General features: G+C 38.7%; 1 protein-coding gene across 2 annotated transcripts in view; it reads right to left on the reverse strand.

Moving 5' to 3' along the window:
- Window positions 1-12,747: 12,747 nt before the first annotated feature.
- Window positions 12,748-21,950, reverse strand: part of LOC127584666 (protein TBATA-like) — a 51,886-nt gene continuing 42,683 nt past the window's right edge. The window contains exons 11-12 of one of the 2 annotated variants that reach the window (XR_007958417.1): window positions 19,864-19,946; window positions 17,990-18,101 (exon numbers count right to left, since the gene is read on the reverse strand). Coding sequence is in view for 1 of the 2 variants with exons in the window: in XM_052041524.1 (XP_051897484.1) it covers window positions 17,989-18,101 (113 nt within the window). In the remaining variant the exon portion in view is untranslated. Of the gene's footprint in view, window positions 18,102-19,863; window positions 19,947-21,950 lie in introns of both variants that reach the window. The other variant, XM_052041524.1, reaches the window with a different exon arrangement.

The following is a 21,950-nucleotide window of genomic DNA, read 5'->3' on the forward strand; positions in this document are numbered from 1 at the left end:
TCTCATTCTACTAAACATTGCAATAAATATAGTCTCAAAATGCTCGATCCTTCCTCATTTCCAGGAATAAACCTAGCAATCGTTCTCTGTACTGCCCCCAATGCAGATAAATCCTTCCTTAAATGAGAAGACCAAAAATGTATGCAACATTCCAGGTATGGTCTCAGAAACCCTGTACTGTGTTGCAACTTTTGTACAGAACCTCCTTTGTAATAAAGGCCAAAATTCTACTTGTCTTCCAAATTACTTGTTGTATCTTCTCACTAACTTTCTGTGTTTCATGTATCCAAATCTCTTTGTACATCAGCATTCTGTAGTCTCTCTCCATTTAAGCAATGTTCTGCTTTATTCAAGATACACTCATACCCTTCATTTAAGTCATTACTTTTGGATGTAAATAATTGCAGCCCCAGACTGATCCCTGTGACCCTCCAACAGTTACAGAATAGCCAACCAAAAATGATCAATTTATCCTAATTCTGATTTCTTTTTATTAACGAATCCTCGGTCCATCCTTGTACCTTACCCTAATACATTACATTCTTTCCTTATGCAGTAACCCTTTACATGATACTTTATCAAATACCTTTTGGAAATCTAAGTACACTGCTTGTTACATCTTCAGAGAACTCTTAAAAATATCAAAACATATTTTCCTTTCGTAAAACCATGTTGAACATCATCTGTATGTTCCCCTCCAAGTTGCACAACTGCCTAACTTGGGACTACACTGCTGTTCCTTCATTGTTGCTGGATCTAAATTCTGAAACTCCCTCCCAACAGCACTTTGGAATTGCCTTCAACAGAAGACTATAGCAATTCAGGAAGGTAGCTCACCAAGGAAAAAAATGGAATAGACAATAAATGTTGGTCTTGCCAGTAACGCCCAGATCTTGAAAAATGAATGAATGAAAAAGCTCTTCTTGATTGGATTATAATTTTCTAAACGTCCTGCTACTTCCTTAGTTATAGATTTGAGTATTTTCTCAAAGGCAGCTCTTAAACGAGCCTGTATGTTCCTGCTTTCTGTTTCCCTTAATTTTTATATGGAGGCATTACATTTTCAGTTTCCCAATCAGCTGGGACCTTTCCAAAATCTAGGGAACTTTGGAAAATCAAGGCCAATGACTTATCAGCTCCAGGGTATTTATCTGCCTCTTGCCCCATTTGTTTGGCTTTTAAGTTTTCTCTTGTGATGGTTGTTTTAAGTTTCCCCCTTTTCCCACAGATTTCTAACTAACGTTGGGGTGTTTCTAGGTCTTTTGCTGTGTTTTTCATATTTCCATATTTTCCATTAACTCTCCAGTCTCATCCTCTAGAGGATCTTTTGGCTTAGCTTCTCTCTTCCTTTTAATGTAATATTCTTTCTTTCCATCTATTATATGTTATGTAAGCTGCCTCTTCATAATCTTTCCCTATTTTGTTTTTTGTGAGTCATTGTTTATTGCTTTCTAAAATTGCCAAAATATTCTGGTCTACATTAATATTTCCCAAATTTTAAGTCCTTTCAATTTGATACCTTACCTGATTTCCTTAGACATGGATGAATCATCCTTCTCATATACTATTTCTCAATAGAATATATCTTTCTACAGAACCAGGAAATATCCCCTTAGGTGTCTGCTACTGCCTCTCTACCACATTATCTTTTTAATCTATTTTCCCAGTCAAATTTGAAATGGTCTTTACTTAGGTCCAAGACACACATTTCATACATATATTTATCGCAGTCAAACTGAATATCAAATTCTATCATTCTGTTTGTCTGTCAATAAAAAAATTATGAGTTAAGAAGTGCATTCTGCAGAGTTGGTTTTGCATAGACAAAATAGACAGTGAAGTTATCCAAGGTATCTAAATAAGGATATAAAATCCATAATTTAGCTGCAGGATAGAATTAACTAAGAAAATATTTTCTGTAAATAAGATAATATGCAGCCAGCATTGTTGATTTGTTTTTATTGTCTGGAGTTGAAAGACTCAAAGTTCAGTCCCATTTATTTTCACAGGTTAATTATAAACAACATTGATGGTTTCTAGGCCACGGAGCTTTTCTGCTTATAATGCACTTTTGAAGAATGTAACGATAACGCACAATACTTGGATTTGGAACATATAAAACAAAGATATGCAGTTTACTAGCAGTTGCCAAGAGTATTCTGACCCAATGCCACAAAGCCAAATAAAGCTTGTGAACAATTCTACACTACATTCAACTTTGCAAGGATTACTTTTCTAAAGCATAGTAATTATTTAAGGATTAGGCAGCGTGTTTGTTAAATTTGTGGTTAATTAGTAGTTTATAATCTCTGCTACACTCATTTTTAATAGAAATTGTTTGTTTCTTGAAAATCAACTCCTGAGTGAAGAAGGTTTACTCTCTCTTGAGTGAGTGAAGCCAAGGTCACATTGATCAGAAATAAATTGCAGTTCATTGTCATTTCTACAAAACATATTACTCTAAAATAGAATATGATCATCATGGACACAGTGGGCTGAAGGGACTGTTTCTGTGCTGTATGGTTCAATGACAACGATAAACTTGCGATCTTACAGGAGTCCCAGAGATAAAGAATATTGTATGTGCATAATACAAAAGCCAAAAGCTTGGCAAACTGTATTAACAGATATGTTAACCAATAAGGGAATCTGGAAATTAAGTGATTTTCAACACTTTGAAGCTATTTTTATTTGTAATTTGAGACTGATGATCATATTCACTCAATATTGATGGAGTTACTTGGATCTTGAATGGATTATTGTATCTAGTTAATCCCTGAATAAAAGTGGCAGTTATTTAACATCTTAGCCTATATATTTATGAGAGAAACATGTTAGCTGTCATTACCTTTAAAGGAGCAGAAATTACACAAATTTGTTCAAATAACTTGCATAACTCCCAGAAATAATGATTGGACCAATGCTTTTACATATTCTGTTGCTAGACCAAATCCAGATTAAATAAAGGAGGGGAAAAAAACACTATATCTTGAAGTTACATATGTCTAGAAACTTAATCACAAGGCCATTAGCATTAGTACTTATATGTCTGAAGATGGGCATTTTCCAGAGGAAAACAGGATAATAATTATTTCTATGTTGTTTGGCTTCATTCCAGAAATTTGACTGAGAAATTCACAGCATGATTCACTCTTAAATATGTGAAATGATCTCTATGAGAGATGCACACCAAGCAACATTATTGCCAAGCAACATTCTTTTTGAAACTTTGCAGGAAAAATTAGTTTTTGTTCCAAGGTATGGTGATTGTTGTCACCCACAGAACAACTAGGTTATAATATTGATAATCCAACCACAGAAGCTAGAAATTTGAAATTTAAAAAAAAACATGATAAACACTCAGGCAGCATCTGTGAAAAGAGAAATAGAATTAACATTTAAGATGGAAGATCAGAAATGGGAAAGTGAGATGAAAGTTAGCTTCAAGCTACAGAGAGCTCAGGGATGTGGCCAGTCTTGCTCAGGTGAACCCAATAATTGCAGAGAGGGTCTGGGAGGGGACCAGATGGCTTTGTAAAAACATCAGGATCACCCGGGCAAATCTGGCCTCACCCTATCAGCGATATTCCCTTTGTCTTATCGATCTATCCCTCACCCTCTGCAACAAAATAAACTTGTTTTCTCACTTTCCCAGTTCTGATGAACAATATTCAACCAGAAATGTGAACTCTGTGTCCCTTTAAACAGATGTTGCCTGACCTGCTTTGTCTTCCCAACATTTTAGATTTTTAATTTCAGTCTGTCGTTCTAATATAGTAAGTTCTGTTACTTACCTTACATTCTTCAGCGCACGTCCCCCACCCTGCCATCCCAAAAAAGTGCAAATTTCCCCTCACGCTGATCTCACGCCACTCCCACCTCCAAAAGAACCCCTCCGTCATGACTCCCACCTGCCAAGCGTCATTGAACCCAATTTCTTGATTCCCCAATCAATATATCTTGAGTGAAGGTAATGAACCTCACGTGCCCTACCTCCCACCCCACCAACCACCCCCCCCCCCAAAGTGATGCGCCATCACAGGCCAGCTAAATCCCTGGTCCTGGTCCTGGCCCCGGCTGCAACTGAGGTTCTGACCAGAATCACACTCTGACCGGAAATTTGTCAAACAATTTCCCTTTCATAAAACCAGCATGTTCTGTTTCATAAAGTCTGACTTTTCCTCTCCAATCTTGACATGGAAATATATCGCTATTCATTGTCACTGAAGTCAAAACTTCTCCTACCAACCATGATCTTCCAATGGATGAACTTCAGCACCTCCCTTTCTTTCCCCCTTCCTCACTCCATGACCCTTCCTACTGCCAAACCTCCCCTGGCTCAGACCCAAGTTGTATGATGACCCTCCCACCTCACCCTCCTCAACCTCTCAACATCACCACCATTTAAATGTTTTTGCCTACTTGTTTAATCTATATCTCTTTAGAGACTCTTTGTGTTCTTTCCATTAACTGTCCACCTGTCTTTTCAGTTCCTTCACCTAAGTTATTAATATAGATGATCAGTAGTTGAGTTGTTGGGTGGCATAGTGGCACAGCTAGCAGAGCTGCTGCTTCCCAGCTCCAGTGATCCGGGTTGAATCCTGACCTCTGGTACTGTTCTGTGTGGGGTTTGCACATCTTTCCTCCAACACATGGGTTTCCTCCAGATACTCCAATTTCCTCCCACATGCCAAAGACATGCGAATTAGTAGGTTAATTGGTCATTGTAAATTCCCCCTTTGTGTAAGTGGTAGTGAGTGGTAGAATCTAAGAGGGAGTTGATGGGAATGTTGGGAGAATAACATGAGTTAGGGAAGAATTAGCGCAAAACTGGGTTTATGATACTTGGTGCAGACTTAGAGGGCCTATTCCTAGGCTGTATCTCTCTAATTCTATGACTGCGGAACTGATCCCTGTGGAGCTCCATCAGGTATAGCTTACTAAGCTGAAATGACCATTACCCTGATTGTTTTCTATTAGTTAGCCGATCATCTGTTTGTTCTAATATATTACTTCCAACGTCATAAGCCTTTGCCTTATGTAGTCATCTTTTTTGTCACTTTATCAAAGGCCTCTTAGAAATACTTTAAAAAGGAAATGCTCTGCATCTACTCATCTCCCTTTATCCACCCTATTCATTACATCTTCAAAGAACTCTTAAAAAATTGTCAATTTCCCTTTCATAAAACCAGCATGTTCCTTTTCATAAAGTCTGCCTTTTCCCCTCCAATCCTGACATGGAAATATATCACTATTCATTGTCACTGAGTCGAAATTGTGAAACTCCCTCCCAACCAATTTATGGAAGCAGATCTGTAGAAGCACCTTCACCATAAGGACTGCGGTAGTGGAAAAATGTGGCTTACTCACTGTAAATTGGTAAATTGGTTTATTATTGTGACAAGTACTGAGGTACAGTGAAAAACTTTGTTTTGTATGCCATCCATACAGATCATTTCATTACAACAATGCATTGAGGTAGTACAAGGGAAACCAATAATAGAATAAAGTGTTACAGTTACAGAGAAAGTGTGATGCAGACAGACAGTAAGGTGCAAGGCCATAACGAGGTAGATTGTGAGGTTAAGGGACCATTCAATATTTTTATAACAGTGGTATAGAAGCTGTTGTTGAGCCTGGTGGTACGTGCTTTCAGGCTTTTGTATCATCTGCTTGATGGGAGGGGTGAGATGAGGGAATTCTGGGGTGGATGGGGTCTTTGAATATGTTGGCTGCTTTACTAAGACAGTGAGAAGTGTAGACAAGGTCCATGGAAGGGAGGCTGGTTTCCATGATGTGCTGGGCTGTGTCCACAACTCTCTGCAGTTTCTTGCAGTCTTGGGCAGAGCAGTTGCCATACTAGGCCGTGATGCATCCCGATAAGGTGCTTTCTATGGTACATTGATTAAAAATTGGTGAGTTTCAAAGGGGCCATGCCAAATTTCTTCAGCCTCCTGAGGAAGCAGAGGTGCTGGTACACTTTCTTGGCAGTGGTGTCTACGTGGTTGGACCAGGATTGGCTTTTGGTGACGTTCACTCCTAGGAACTTGAAGCCTTCAACCCTCCTGATCTCAGCACCATTGATATAAACAGGAGCTTTATACCCTCCTTCCTGAAGTCAATGAGTAATAGCTTATATCTTATTCAAGAGGAAAAGGTATCTGGATCATGGTATAAAATCCATGATTTAGCTGCAGGTTAGAATTAACTAAGAAAATATTTTCTGTCAACCAGGTATTACATTATAGCACTGGAATTGAAAGATTCAAATTTCAGTGTCATTTATGTTCATTGGTTAATTATAAACAACATTGATGGTCTCTAGGCCACAGAATGAAAGCACCCTTACTGCTTATCATGCAATTTTGAAGAATGTAACGATTACACACAATACTTGTTTTGGAACGTACAAAACAAAGATGTGCCATTTGTTATCAGCTGCCAAGAGTATTCCGACCCAGTGCTCAAAAGCCAAATAAAGCATGTGAGCAATCCTACAGTGCATTCAACTTCACAAGGACTAGTTTTCCAAAGCATTGAAGGATTAGGCAGCATGTTTGCTAACTGCAGCAGCTAACTAATGGTTTATAACCTCTGCTACACTCATTTTTAATGGAAATTGTTAGTTACTTGAAAATTTACTTTTGGGTAGCAAAATGCCAGGGTTACATGCATCAAAAATAACATAACTGTTCCAAAAGGGATTGTTTTCACATATACAAACCAAGTTACATTAAAATGCAATAATATGGTTTATGTTCTTACAGAAGAATCGCATAGATATAGTGTATTGATTGTATATAATACTAAAGGCCAACGGCCTGAGAGGTACGTTAACTAGCAAAGAAATCTGACAGTTAGGTAATCACCAAAGCTATTTTGTAATTTGAGATTTCTAATCACATTCACTTATTTCAAAACTGTTGGGAACACTTGAATCTTAAATAGATCATCATATCTATCCAATTCCTGAATCAAACTTAACATTTCACAGACATTGTTAGCTGCTGATATCTTTGTAGGACCAGAGATTGCTCAAGTACTTTATTTTCAACTCAGAAATTGTCGCAGGAGTTCGCAGAGCTATCTGTTTAATGTTGATGTTTTAACTGATATTTTCTAAGGAAGTGTGCTCTTTGGGATTTAGTAACATGCTGATTGTTAGGTGAGAGGAATGAAAAGGGACCATTGGTTTGCTTCTGTAAGCCTGGTCAGTTGTTTTCTTAGGAACATGTAGGGGATTTTAAGTTTATTTTCTATCATTAAAGACAGGCTTTGTAAAGGCATCCATCTCTAGACCATATAATCCTTTTTATTTCATTCATTTAAGTAATATGGGGCGTCACAGGCTGAGTCAACATTTAATTGCCCATCACTAATTGCTCATGAGAGGGTGGTGGTCAGCTGCCTTCTTGAACCACTGCAGACCTTGAGGTGTGGATATACCCACAATGCTGTTAGGCAGAGATTTTGACGCAGCAACGGTGAAGGAATGGTGATATATTTCCAAGCCAGGATGGTGTGTGGTTTAGAGGATGACTTTCAGATGGTGGTGTTCCCATGAACTTCTAAGCTGGTAGAGGTTTTAAGTTTAGAAGGTGCTGTCTAAGGAGTCTTGGTGAGTTGCTGCAATGTATCCTGTAGATGGTACAAACTGCTGCTACTGTGTGTTTGAAGTGCAGTGAATGAATAGTTGGGAATGGAGTATCTATCAAGCAGGCTGCTATATCCTGTATAGTTTCAAGCTCCTTCAGTGTTGTTGAAGCTGTACTCATCCAGGAAAGTATTCTATCACACTCCTGAAGAGCCTTGTAGATGGTGTACAGGCTTTGGAAAATTTGGAGATGAGTTATTTGCTGCAGGACTCCTAGATTCTGACCTGCTACTCCAGTTCTGGTCACTGGTAACACCCTGGATATTGATAGTGGAAGGATTCAGGTCTCTTATGGCAGAAAGTAGCCATTGGTTCATTGACTCTATGCCAACTCGCAAAGCATTTCCATCAATCCCATGTCCCCTTGTGTATCCCCATAACCTATTATCTCCCAAATGCCCATCATTCTACCCTCCCCACCCAATATCTCTACCATCCACACACACTAGGGGGAATTAGAAGTAGCCAATTAACCTGATTCAGAATATTCTAATAAACAGTGATATTTGCTGTTCTGGCAAAAAGGAGAAAAATTGTATTAAATCTTGAATTTACATACATTTAGAAATTTGACCCCAGTGTTATTTACTTCAGCCCTACATGACTGAAAGTAGACATTTTCCAGAGTGAAACTTAATCACACTTGTTTCTGGGCCATTTTGCATCTTTCCAGAAATTTGCTTGAGTACTTCCCAAGAATGAAACAATCTCTTTGTCAAAAGTTCATCAAGTCATGTCATTTGCCAGGAAATGTTCTTTTTTGCCAGGAAAAGTTGATCTATGTTAGTCCAAGGAGTGCTAATTGTTGATCACTCCCAGAACAGCACTGGTATTGGTACTGGTATTGGTTTATTATTGTCACTTGTACCGAGGTACAGTGAAAAGCTTGTCTTACAAACAGATCATACAGGTCAATTCATTACACAGTGCAGTTACATTGAGTTAGTACAGAGTGCATTGAAGTAGTACAGGCAAAAACAATAACAGTACAGAGTAAAGTGTCACAGCTACAGAGAAAGTGCAGTGCAATAAGGTGCAAAGTCACAACAAGGTAGATTGTGATGTCATAGTCCATCTCATTGTATAAGTGAACCGTTCAATAGTCTTATCACAGTGGGGTAGAAGCTGTCCTTAAGTCTGGTGGTACGTGCCCTCAGGCTCCTGTATCTTCTACCCGATGGAAGAGGAGAGAAGAGAGAATGTCTCGGGTGGGTGGGGTCTTTGATTATGCCGGTTGCTTCACCAAGACAACAAGAGGTAAAGACAGAGTCCAAGGAGGGGAGGCTGGTGTCCGTGATGCCCTGGGCTGTGTCCACAACTCTCTGCAGCTTCTTGCAGTCTTGGGCAGAGCAATTGCTGTACCAAGCCGTGATACATCCAGATAGGATGCTTTCTATGGTGCATCGGCAAAAGTTGGTGAGAGTCAAAGGGGACAAACCAAATTTCTTTAGCCTCCTGAGGAAGTAGAGGCGCTGGTGAGCTTTCTTGGCTGTGGCATCTACATGATTTGACCAGGACAGGCTGTTGGTGATGTTCACTCCCAGGAACTTGAAGCTCTCAACCCTCTCGACCTCAGCATCATTGATGTAGACAGGTGCATGTACACTGCCTCCTTTCCTGAAGTCAGGAGATAGTCCAAAGGAGATTTCTGGGAATGAAGGGGTTGTCCTATCAACAGAGGTTAAACAGGGTTGGGTCTGTTTTCTTTGGAGTTCATAAGAATGATGGGTAATCTTATTGAAATATATAAGATCATAAGGGGGCATGACAGGTTAGATGTTGAGATCATTTTGCTAATGGGAGAGTGTCGAACAAGGGAGCACACTTGCAAAATAAGGGACCAGTCATTTAAAACCAAGTTATGTGGAAATTTCTTTTTGCAAAGGATAGTGAATCTTTGGAATTCTCTACCCAGAGAGTTGTGGATGCTAGGTTATTATAAGTAGGCGGCATGGTAATGTAATGGTTAGTGTAACGCTATTATAGCGCCAGCGATCGGGGTTCAATTCCCGCTGCTGTCAAAAGTTTGTACATTCTCCCCGTGAGCTTCCTCCAGGTGCTCCAGTTTCCTCCCACATTCCAAAGATGTACAGGTTAGTAGGTTAACGTGGGTGTAATTGGGAGGCGTAGGCTCGTTGGGCTGGAGAGGCCTGTGACTGTGCTGTATAAATATAGTACAATATTAAACTATTAGAGTGGAGGTAGATAATTTTTTGAAAGATCGGGGAATTGAGGGCTATGGGAATCTAGTACAGAGAAGGAATTGAGGCCTAGGGTATATCAGCCATGAGGGCAGGTTTGAGGGACCAGGTGACTTACTCCTGCTCCTATTTTCTTGCGTTCTTGTGTTTACACACCAATCTCATCCTACTTCTCTCCCAACAGATCCTTTCTGCCGATTCTTTGATTGCCTCTGTTTTTATTAATTTGTCCATTTCTTTGTCCATGCTATTTTATGCAAGTCAGTGCTTCCTGTGGAAAGCTTTCTGTGCACCGAGCAATTTCTTCTATGCTCTAGACTCACTTTCTTAGCTATAATTTTAAATGGACTCCTGTCACTGACTCAACCATGTTCTTGAATTTTTCTTAAGCGAGCTTTGATGACATACTAAAAATTCTTGTGAACCATCTATTATATTCCCTTCAAGTATTCAGTTAGCTATCACTTTGAAAAATAATCAGTCAAACATGTCTGTGGTGGCCTTTGCTGAGTAACCTGGATTTCTAAATGTTCCCTTACTTTAGCTTGAAGTGAAAATTGTGTTCCTCTATATCTGACAAAGTAACTGGTCAATAAAAGCCCAGTTCCTCACTCTTAAATAAAACTTTTATTTGACCATATATTAGTAACTCTAAAGATTGAAAGAAATGATTAATTGCTGCCTTGCCCTTTCATGTAAGAGTAGGAAAATGACTGTGCTTCAAAATGAGATGGACTTCCCGGTGGCCTTTTGATTGGATATATAATCTACTTGTGTAGATATTCAGTGAACCGTGACTACGGAAACTAATTACTGTTAGTGAAATACAAGTATATTAATCCAGGTATTGTACTCCATGATTTTGGCAAGGTATTCTCTACTTATTAATAACTGAAGAAGCCTTTGATAATGCACTCTAGTTAAACCTGTTTTGGTAGCTTGGAAGTTAAGATTAAGGAAAAAATATCATCCAGTCATGAGGGAATTATGTTTGCTTTGAAAATGTCATCTAAACACACCACAAGAATGTACTTAGAATGATTAGTTTGTTCCATTTGCTGAAAATATTCAATGGGTTGCTGAAGTTTTCATTTGTAATTTATTTCATCATCACTGAATGAAGGGCATAAGTATTCTATTCAGTATGTTTTTTATGGTGTTGCATAACAAATAATCCAAAAATAAAATACTGTGGGTGGTGAAAATCTGAAATAAAAATCAAAATGCAGTAGAGCTCAACTCTTCAGGTGTGGAGAAACAGTGAATTTTTATACCAATGACCTTCCATCAGAGAATCGTGTCCTATAAAAGATTATCAACCTGGAATGTTAACTATTTATCTCACCACAGATCCCGTTTAACCTGCTGAAGAAATCCAGCACATTTTGGTTTAAATTTATTTGATAACTGCTTTCCAGACCACATACTCCTGTAGCTCATATCTATCACTGCTGTTTCAAAGGTGTACAGAGTCTTTCTATGTAGGTCGTGAAGAATCCAGCTTCTCAATAAAAGAAAATTAACAAATCAGAATATCCTAATTTAAATCAATGGCATGAAACATGCTCAATGTGGATCACAGGCTATATTTGTTGCTATTGCTTGCACTAGTTGCATATTCACTTGATCTTTATCTGGAAGACTGAACTTGCTAAAAGACAAGGTTGGACTTATCTTTTGAGGCTCTATGCAATGGTAGAGTTTTGCATGATGGAATGTTGTCACATGGATAGGCCAGAGATAGCAAGGTCTATGAAATATCCGAAAAAAACTTGTGACAAGTGAAAAATTATTGCCTTCAGCTAGGCTGACAGTGAAAGTTCTCAAGTTTTAAGAATGTTTCTGCATGCTTTTCCATTCAGAAGCATTAAAGAACAATTAAAAACAAATTAAATACTTTTTAAAAAATTAAGTAAGTTAAAAATTTCTAAAACACTTAACTGGAAATATTAAAACAAACAATTAAGTTACAAAATGTAACTTATCTCATACTTGCTTCCTGGTAGCTATCTCTATTTGAACGAATGCCTTTATAGATCCTGTGTCAGATCTAACCTGATACCAGCTTGGTGGGCAGATTCACCACCACAGGTGCTGGAGAATTCACCAAGTTTGTGCTCCACTTCTGCTCTCCATGCTGAGTCCAGCAGTGGAGCCTCACCAAGTAATCACTGGCGGCATTGGCTATTATGGTCAGTGCTTCCAAATTCATGTGCGAATCCTGAATGTTGGAACAAATAAGGATAAATGCTGGCAATTCTACATGAAAAAAGTGGTATTTCCCAGCAGGTTCTACCCCATGGATGCATGATAACAGATCTAGTGCGTAATAGGACAAAACTTGGAATAGGGGCAGATCTGGTTTACAAAATTGATACTCGTGATGAGCAACTTCTGTCATGGAAAGATACTCGAGAACCTGCTTTTGTTCTTCTTACGTCAGAGAAAGTTAACTGGATATTTTGTAGATGTGATGAAACCACTTCCATTGTCAGAAGGTTTGATAGCTGGAGGACAGATTTAAGATAAAACAGGCAAAAGATTTTCAGAAGAAATGTGGAGAATTTAGCGAAGCAAATATTATGAATCTGAAATGAAGTATCTGGTAAGGTAATAGAATTAGACTTACTAATAACTTTCAGAAGGGAATAGGATACACAGAAAAGGAGAAATTGGCGGGCATAAAGGAAAAGACCAGAGGGAAGGGACTAAACTGGATGGTTCTTTCAAGTCCCCTGCACAGGTGTCATGTCTATACTGTTTGCATGTATGACTATCATTAATAATTGCCATCAAATGCTTAAAAATGAAATTCTAATTAGAAAAGAATCATTATCAATTTCATATTTTTGAAGTGACATGTTATTAACAGTCACAAGTCACATTATAAAATTTAACAAGTTAAAAACAATTTCTTAATTACAACAAACCACTACAAGTACATAACATATATAGACTACAAATACACAACATATGTTAAACAATTTTTGGGGGTATTTTTAACCTAACTTATTGGGTGAGAAGCACAGGGGATGAGTTGGTACTAGGGTTGCCAACATTAAGGGACAGATTGTATGTGGAGCTTGTGAATGAGATCACAATAAGCTCCACTGTCTAACAGAGGTCTTGGATCAGCACAGAGTCTGCTGGGTAACACTGACTCCTATAACTGGACATTATGTGACATGATGTTAAATTAGTGAAAAAAGAAAAAGAAAAATTAAAACAGAATTTGTCAGTTACCCATTCCTGAAAACTGATCATTTCTGGGAATAATTTCAGTCCCCACACTGCAGGCTATTACATTTGGAGGGAGGCTGTAAATACAATATTTCAGGCGATTCAGTAAAAATATATAAAAGCCAAGTTTTTTTTAAAGGAAGTGTCAGCTCATCCAACCTTTCTCTCAGAAGGCAAACATTTCCTTTTTCTCTTCAGTCAGGTAACTGAACATATTACCTGCCTCAAAGATTCAGTACTGTGCATGCAACATCAGACCTTTCTGGAATCCCCTGCAGTTCATAAGCACAAGGTTGAAATCTGGGAGGGAGATCAGGGCAGGGATGTGAGTTGTGCCTGTACCAGTTCTCTAAAAAGAGCACTTTGAAATTGCAGTTAGAACTAGTAAGAGGCCGATACCCTCCCACACGTACCCCAATGTTGTAGGGTCACGGACCACTATCCATTAGTGATGTTCCCCAGTATTACAGTGACAATCCTATAGCCACCAGCACTGCGTGTTGGTGTTGCTAAATGACAAATCTGCACCCACCAGTACTGTACACCTGTGAAACACCAATAGACCTGTACACAGCAGTAATGTCCCATATTATACAGTCACATTTCTGTGCCCATCCATACTGTACATGTGTTATACAGTGAAAGACCTATGCTCATCAGTGCTGTCTTCCAAGTGAGCAGCTAGGATCAAAGGCAGCTGGGCTGGTCTGAGGATCCATGCTTGGCATTGGATAAACTCCAAAGATCTAGGCTCAGCATCGGGTAGACTCCAAGGATATAGGCCTGACGTAGGCTGGACCTTGAGGACCCAAACCCGACATTGACTCAACCTTAAGGACTCTGGCCTGACATCAACTGGACCCTGTGGACCGGCCTAATCAGCTGTCATCAGGGCCCACCATCAGCTGAGCCCCAAGGACCTTGGCTTAACATTGGTTGGGTTCCAAACACCTGGGCCTAATTTTGGCTGAACCCTGAGCACCTCAGCCCAAAAGACTCAGCAGACAATCAAGGAAAACTCAGTTACCTTGATTCTTCAATCACAGCCTCCATAACACTCCTTCTGGTTACCCTTAACCAGGGCTTCAGGGTAAACCATGTTGGGATATCAACGTTTCCTCCTTTCAAGAAATTGTGGCTTTCATGAGAATTCCTAAGCTCACCTCCATGTTCTCCGTTGGTTTAATGGGAAAGTTGGCATCCTGATTCAAGTGACGGCCTATTTTCCTTACAGATATGGGAAATCCTATAACACACAGGACTGTTGGCAACCCTAGGAGAAACAGTATTTAGAAACCTCACACAATATTACTCTCCACTGACTTTAATGGAGTGTAAAGTCAACCAAATGTAAAACTGGGATTGCGCTCAATCTCACTAATTTTCAAAGGATTGGTTGGATTAAAATTACCCCTGCTATTTCTTAATACAGTCATCACAATACCTTAAAGAAAAGTAAAATTTGCAAGTTAAAAATTTATAAACGAATAACTACATATGCAGAACATCCATAATGCAATGGGAATTGCTACCTATAGTGCTGTTAATCTAGTGACATTAATAAGTTGCTTTCAAAAAGTACTCAAATTAAGAGAGGTTTGAAAAGTTTGTGGAAGTTCATTCTGCTTAAAACGTACCTCATATAGCTTGGTTAAAATAAAGAGTGAACATGATGTGCAAGCTTAATAATTTCACTCATTTGGTTCATCAGGTATAAAACAAAACCCACCCACGCACAAAATTATTTGGAGTAATAACTGATTCATTTTAATAATGCTAAGGATAGTTTAATAACCATCATCGCTCAGGTGTCACGTGGGCAACTGATAAAGTATCTACAAATTCATAGTTATTCCTGCTGAACTATGAGGCAAAACTGGTAAACGATTAATTATTTCCTCTTACATCACGGTAGTCTTCCTAGAGTTAATTCTGAGATCTGAAAATGTAATGCACATAGTAAATGAAATTGGCTATTTGCCTCCCTAAGATTGTCCTGCTATCTAATTCCACACTGAATGGCCTAGCTGTAAAGTAATTCCCCTTTTCCTAGATGGAGTTGGGGTAAAGAAGGGAGGCAGAGTTTCCATCAGCAAACCTAGAAACTTGGATTTCCTCGTACAGTGCGAGCTTTAACTTTCCAGTATTGGAAGTTTTACTTTCCAGGGCTCCTGTCTACATAGGCTTGATATGCTTGTTTTTTAGTTAGGTAAGAAGAATTATAGAGGTAGCCATGGCCAGAGGAAATGTCCTGCAGCTGTTAGTGCCAATGCAGATATGAGTTAAAGACTGAGTGTATAGTCCCAAACCCTGTCTCAAAACCTGGAAATGTCTGAGACCCAAGGGATTTAGCCACTGACGCCAGGAGGACTGGGAGTTGGGACTGATCCCTGGTTGGAGAAGGATGAAGGAGAGTTCCAATCTCTGATTCAAGACTGATTCCTGATTGGTGAAAGAGATATAAATGGAAGAGAGTTTGTTTGGAATTGAGAAGCTTGGAGGGTGGAACAGGGTGCATCACTTAAATTCAGCCTGAATCACTGCTCATCGTCCTTCAGATGCCAGGTCTCCTAAGGCACTTAGTATATGGCTCTCTAGAGTTAAATCAAAATATTTAATTGACCAACATGTCCCATTTCTGTTAAATACCAAAAGGTGAGAGAGTTGAAGATCGGTTGGGTGAAATTTTTAAAGTTCTATCATCTCATCCACTTTTAGTTAAGTACACTCCAGAATCAAAGTTGCCCAAACCTCAGTGGTTGAGGTGCAGTATGCAGACAATGACTCCACTTGCACATGCTCAGACACCAAACTCCAAGACATCATCGACCAAAGCATGCAAGAGGATAAGTTTATGCTCAAGACTAAGGTCCTTTATCAACCTTCCGCCACTGCACCACACAGCCCATTGACAATAAAGGTTCACAATGAGACACTAGAGAATGCAAACCGCATCCCTTATCTCAAGAGCCGTCCCTCCATAAAGGCAGACACCAATGATGAAACTCACCATACCTTTAATGCACCGACAACCTTAGTCAATTGAGGAAAATGGTATTTGATGATCAAGATATCATACCTGGCATACATCTCATGGTCTAATGGACAGCAGTGATCTCTGCACTCTTTTATGTCTCTGAGTTCGGGACTATCTACAGCAGGCATCTCATTGCACTGGAAAAAATACTACTAAAAAATACTGCCTTTGCAAATCCTCCAAATTCATTGGAAGAGTAAGTGAATAATGTCAACATCTCTCAAAGGCCATTGTCCCCAGCACTGAGGCCCTTCTAATCTCAGTCATCTAAGTTGGGTGGCCACGTCACTTGCCTGGCTGACACCAGACTCCCAAAACAGATAATCCAATCTGAGCTCTATCATGGGAAGAGGTTACAAAGCGACAGAGGGAAAAATTGAAGATATGCTCAAAACTTCCTTGAAGTACAACATCCTATTGAATCCTGGGAATCCTTGGCCCATGATGCTTAAATTGGAAAAGGAACATTGGGATGGCATTGGCAGCTTTGATGCCTTGCATTGGGAGCACAGAAGCCATGCACAAGTGGTGGAAGGAGCACCACACCTCTCAATTTACCCACCTGCCTGCCCCATCAGCTACCTCTTGCCCAATCTATGAAAGAGTTCGGAGTTCCAACAATGGCCTCTTTAACCACTTAAGAACTCACTAAACTGGAGTTGAAGCAAATTAGCCTTTATCCCAAATGACTGCTGAAGAAGAAGGTATGGTATTCTCTCTGTCCTAGCAATGCACCTTGTCTCAACTTAAGAAGAATAATTCTTATGCCATCGATGTGGTTTCATTTTCATTGTCTACAATAGACATCTGAGGAAAACTGCCAATTTTGCTAACTTTTGGTTAGCTTTGAATGATGTGCTTTCACCCTATAGGAGGAAGGAAATTTACTTTTTCTCAATGTGCTCATTTCATCTACTAGTGCCAAATTCAACCTCTGTTGTGATAGGCTGTGTGCAATCCCTTTGCACTACTAGAATGCTATTTTTTCATCATTTTAGAAGCCATAAATTCAAAACATTTTGTTTGAAGTACACACAATGCAATCATACAATGTTTTACAAATATTCATTAACATCTAGGAACATATTGACATATTGATTACAGAATTACAAATATAACCATGATCAAAATGCATTAATTAGGGAATAGAAAAATTACATTTTAATACAGTAGGTAAAGGACAATCTTCATGAAGGAAAAAATATGCATTTATATTTGCTTTTTTCTTCTCAACCTCAGTATATCCTAAAGTCCTTTACTGAAACACTTGCACTTTCATGAAAGGGAAAAGTGATATCCAATTTGTGAACAATAATATAAATTTCTTAATGTCTGACAAATAGCAATTCTAGTCAAATTGTCATTGAACACAAATCAATCCTTATGTTACTTGTATCGCAAACAATTAATTCAGAAAAGGAATGAATTGTGGGATTTTGTTCAATGAAAGTCAATATTTCAACTTATCTATTTTTATTTTGGGGAATATATTGGTTGCCTTAAATTCACAGACACTGATGGAGGTCAATTTCCTGGACACTTGTATAAATCAAATAGGGTCTATGACCATTAATCTTAACTCGAATGTCTGGTAACCAAATGTATATTTTGCATAACTGCAGTTTGATTTGCAATACCTGTCATTGAAACACTGGAGACAATTGGTTATTTGTGCTTTAACATTAATAGCCTGAAAGCCTTTAATGGAATGAAATCTGCTAAATTTAACTGAAAACTTTCACCTGCCTCTTTGAAAATGTTAGTAATATAATCAAAATCTTATTACATTTTCAATGTGTTTCTATTCAGACTTCAGTCATTAAGACAAATCAATGCTTTACTCATCCTGGATAGGTTCATTTAGACTCGGGATCCTTGCATTGTTCTGAGACTTCCAGTGTTTCGTTACTTTTTGTCACTGGAGACTTGCTTCTATGAATCAGAAGAACTTCTGCACTTCCAATGCGATCTAAGTAATGGATAAACAGTACTCAGTAATTATATAATTGAGAGAATAAATACATGCCACCATATGGATCCAGATTTAATTTATGCATGTCAAATACTTTCATAGTTGCGACACTTTTAGTCCACACTTGTGAAAAATAGAATTAATGTCAAGGAGGATCACCATTGATCCTAGTGGGTGGCAGAGTAGGGTTGTACAGCCCACTTCTGCTCCTATTTCTCATGGTTATTTCCCAAGTTCAGCATTAGAATACTCGGTGTATTATGACACCATCATAAATAATTAGCAACACATATAAATGTAGTCAATAATTAGGAGTTAATAAATTTATGTTTTTATAAGCAAAAAACCGAACTGTTGAAGTAATTTAGCAGGTCAAGCAGCATCTGTGGAGGGAAATGTTTCAGGTCAAGACCCTTCATCTGATCTGAAAGGATAGAGGGAAGACAGCCTGTATAAAGGGGTGAGGGGGAGTTCCTCCACGAGCTTGTTTTTTGCTCCAGATTCCAGCATCTGCAGTCTCTTGTGCCTCCTTATGTTTGCTACATGTGGCTTATGTAATATTGGATGTGTATCAAGAATTGTTCTTCCTAGGCAATCCCTCAGGATTGAGGATGACTTGCTTCCAGTCCAGTTTTGTGAACTCTGAGGTGGATAATGAGGCCAATACAGACTCTCGCACAGATGGACCAGGAGGTAGCTATGGAGCAGGTGGGTAGTTTGTGAGATTGTGCTCCTTCCGCCACTTACAGAGGGCTTCTGTGTGTTTCTGATTTGTGGCCCCAAAACCATCCCGAATGTTTCTCCTCTACTTTGAGTGGCCATGGGCCAGAGATTCCTGGGAATTGGTAGGAATGTTGCTCGTTTTCAAGGAAGCTTTGAGCACAAACTTGAATCTTTTTCTCTGGCTGCTTGGTAATCCCTCCCCGTGCCTGGAATAGTGTGTCAATTTTTGGGATTCTGGTGCCAGCATGCAGATTATTACATGGGCTGTCAATATAGCCAATTGAGCATAACTAGTTGCTCATTATTTGGGATGTTGGCCTGGGAGAGGACACTTACGTTGGTTTGCTTAACCATCTAGTGAATTTGTGGATTTCGCAGAGACTGTGTTGGTAGTATTTTTCCTGTGCCTTGAGATGTCTACTATAAGTAGTCAAGGTCTCTGAAGCATATAGAAGGGCAAGGATCACTGCTGCCTGGTAGACCATGAGTTTATGTTAGTCTTGATCTTCAAATACCCTTTTCGTCATTCAGCCAAAGGCAGTTCTGACATTAATGACAGTGGTGAATTTCAACTGCTTTCTGCATTTCTCTACAGTGTTTCAATCTAAGAGGCTTATATAAACTTGCTGTTCAGAAGAAACTATTGTAAGAAATTCTGCTTTGTACAATGTAAGTTATTTTATGAATAAAATACATTTGTTTATTTAAATTACTGTCTATCCTCCAGAATCAATGGGAAGATATTAACATGTACTGTGAGAAATGCTAGTTAATGAAAGATTACACAGCATGCCAGATGCCAGGAGTGATCCCTCCCAAACAAGATAACACGTGGACCTGTACAGAGAGATAACCAATAAAAACAGAAAATGCTGGAAAAATTCAGTAGGGGAGGCATCATCTGTGGAAAGAAAAACAGTTAATATTTAGGTCCAAGACCTTTCATCAGAAATGAATTCTCTCTCCACCAATGCTGCCTGACCTGCTGAGTTAATTCTAGCTTGTGACTGTAGTTTTGCAGAGTTGAATCACTTACTCATTAGAGATTGGATTATTTGTAATTCAGGAGTGACTTGAATCCAGTCCAGTCTGAGGGAATGGCTCAAGACAGAGTTAATTCTAGGGAAGTGCATACAGAATGGAGAATTACAGAGTTAACCAAATCTAGCTAGAAATTGAAATGACAAACAGTAGGAAGTAAATGTGGTGAACTGTCAGACAGAAGGCAAAACAGGGAAATTACCATCAAGCTAGCGTAAATGTTACAAATTTTATTAAAGGCAACGTGAGGAACTGTAAAAGAAATATCCTGCATATGGGGGAAGAAGTGAGGCTTAAAAACTAAATAGTTGGAGGGAGAGTCCTGATGAGTGGAAATTCAGAAAATTGAAGAGAAAGGATAAACATTAGTACAATGTGACAAAATGAGTCATGGTAATTAGAGTCTCAGATAGAGACAATATGGACCAACATAAGGGTATAGGTCTTCCCCAGGTTATGGCAGGGTTCCATCCCTGTGAACTGTTTGTAACCTGAACAGACCGCAAGTCAGAAATTCAGCCACAAGCCATGTTCCCGCCCAACAGCAGATGCCTGCAGTAACTGGAAATCCATCCCATTAGAACCCCAAATGCTTGTTTGTATGTACGGGCTGTACATAGTTGCGCATTCATAAGCTGGGAAGGACCTGTATACCTCTAATTAGAATCAAAGCAGGGAAAAATGGCAAAGAAACAACATTGAAAGCTCTATCTATTGTGCATAGCATTTGTAACAAAATAAGTGAATTAATGGAACATGGAATTAAATGATTATGAACTAATAAACATTGTGGTTGAAAAGTGCATAAGGTTGGGAATTAAATATTCCAGGGTACTTAACTTTTAGAAAATATAGGTAAAATAGAAAAGGAAAATAAAGAATGATATAAACTCAATAGAGAGAAAGAATCTTAACTTAGAAAATCAAGAAGTAGAATCAGTTTGTGTAGAAGGCTGCACAGAAAACATTGATGGGAGTTGTATGTAAGCCCCAACGAGTAGTGATATTGCAGGCATAGAACATCAGGAAATTTGAGGAGCTTGTACCAAAGGTCATACAATAATCATAAGTGATTATAAGCTATGGATAGACTGAGCAAACCAAATGAAGGTGAAGAGTGTGGACAGTGAATTCATGGAGTGCATAAGAAATGATTTTCCAGATCAGTATGTTGAGAAACCAACAAGAGAATAGACTATTTCAGATCTAGTATTTTGTCATGAAAAAGGGTTAATTGACCATTTGGTAGTTAAGGAATATTAAGGGAACAGTGATCACAATATACATACTGGAAATGATTTAGTTCTATCAGAAACTGATCTGATGTAGTTTAATTTGAATAAAGTTAACAGTGAAGACAGATATGAGTTGACTCTGGTGGGTTGCAAAACTACATTGAAAGGTATAACAATAAACAAGCATTGACTAAAATGTAAGGAATTCAGTACCTAGTTTGCAAGGTTAATATATACTTTAAGGCAAAATATTCTGTAATGGTGTGGAATGAAGACTGGTTAATGGACAGAAAACAGAGTGGAAGTAAATGGGTAATTTTTGGATTGAGAGGGTGCGACTAGTTGGGTGTTGTAGTGTTCTGTGCTGAGGCTCATCTGTTCACAATCCACATCAATGATTGGATGAGAGGACCAAGTATAATGTTTAAGCTTGATGACTTAAACAAAGCTGTGACAGTGTGGGCCATGAAAGCTGCAGAGAGGTTTTGAGGGCTATAAACTGTTCAGTGAATGGATAAGGACATGGAAGATTGAATAAAATGTGGAAAATGTGAATCCATCCACTTTCAAAGCAAAAAAGAATTACATGGTTAGAGACAAAGATATTGTGCAATGGGATCTGGAGTCCTTGTACACAAATTATTGAAAGTTAACATTCAGGTCCGGTAAGAATTAAGAAAGCAAACAGTATGTTGGCTTTTATTGAAAGAAGATTTGAGTATAAGAATGTAGATGTCTTGCTCCAACTAATCTGGGATCTGATGTGTACAGGTGTGGTCTCCGTACCTGAGGAATGATATACTGGTGATAGGGTGAGTGAACCAGATTGATTCTTGAGATAGTGGGT

The sequence above is a fragment of the Pristis pectinata genome, chromosome 30 (assembly GCF_009764475.1).
Source record: "Pristis pectinata isolate sPriPec2 chromosome 30, sPriPec2.1.pri, whole genome shotgun sequence".
In the NCBI taxonomy this organism is placed as follows: Eukaryota; Metazoa; Chordata; class Chondrichthyes; order Rhinopristiformes; family Pristidae; genus Pristis; species Pristis pectinata.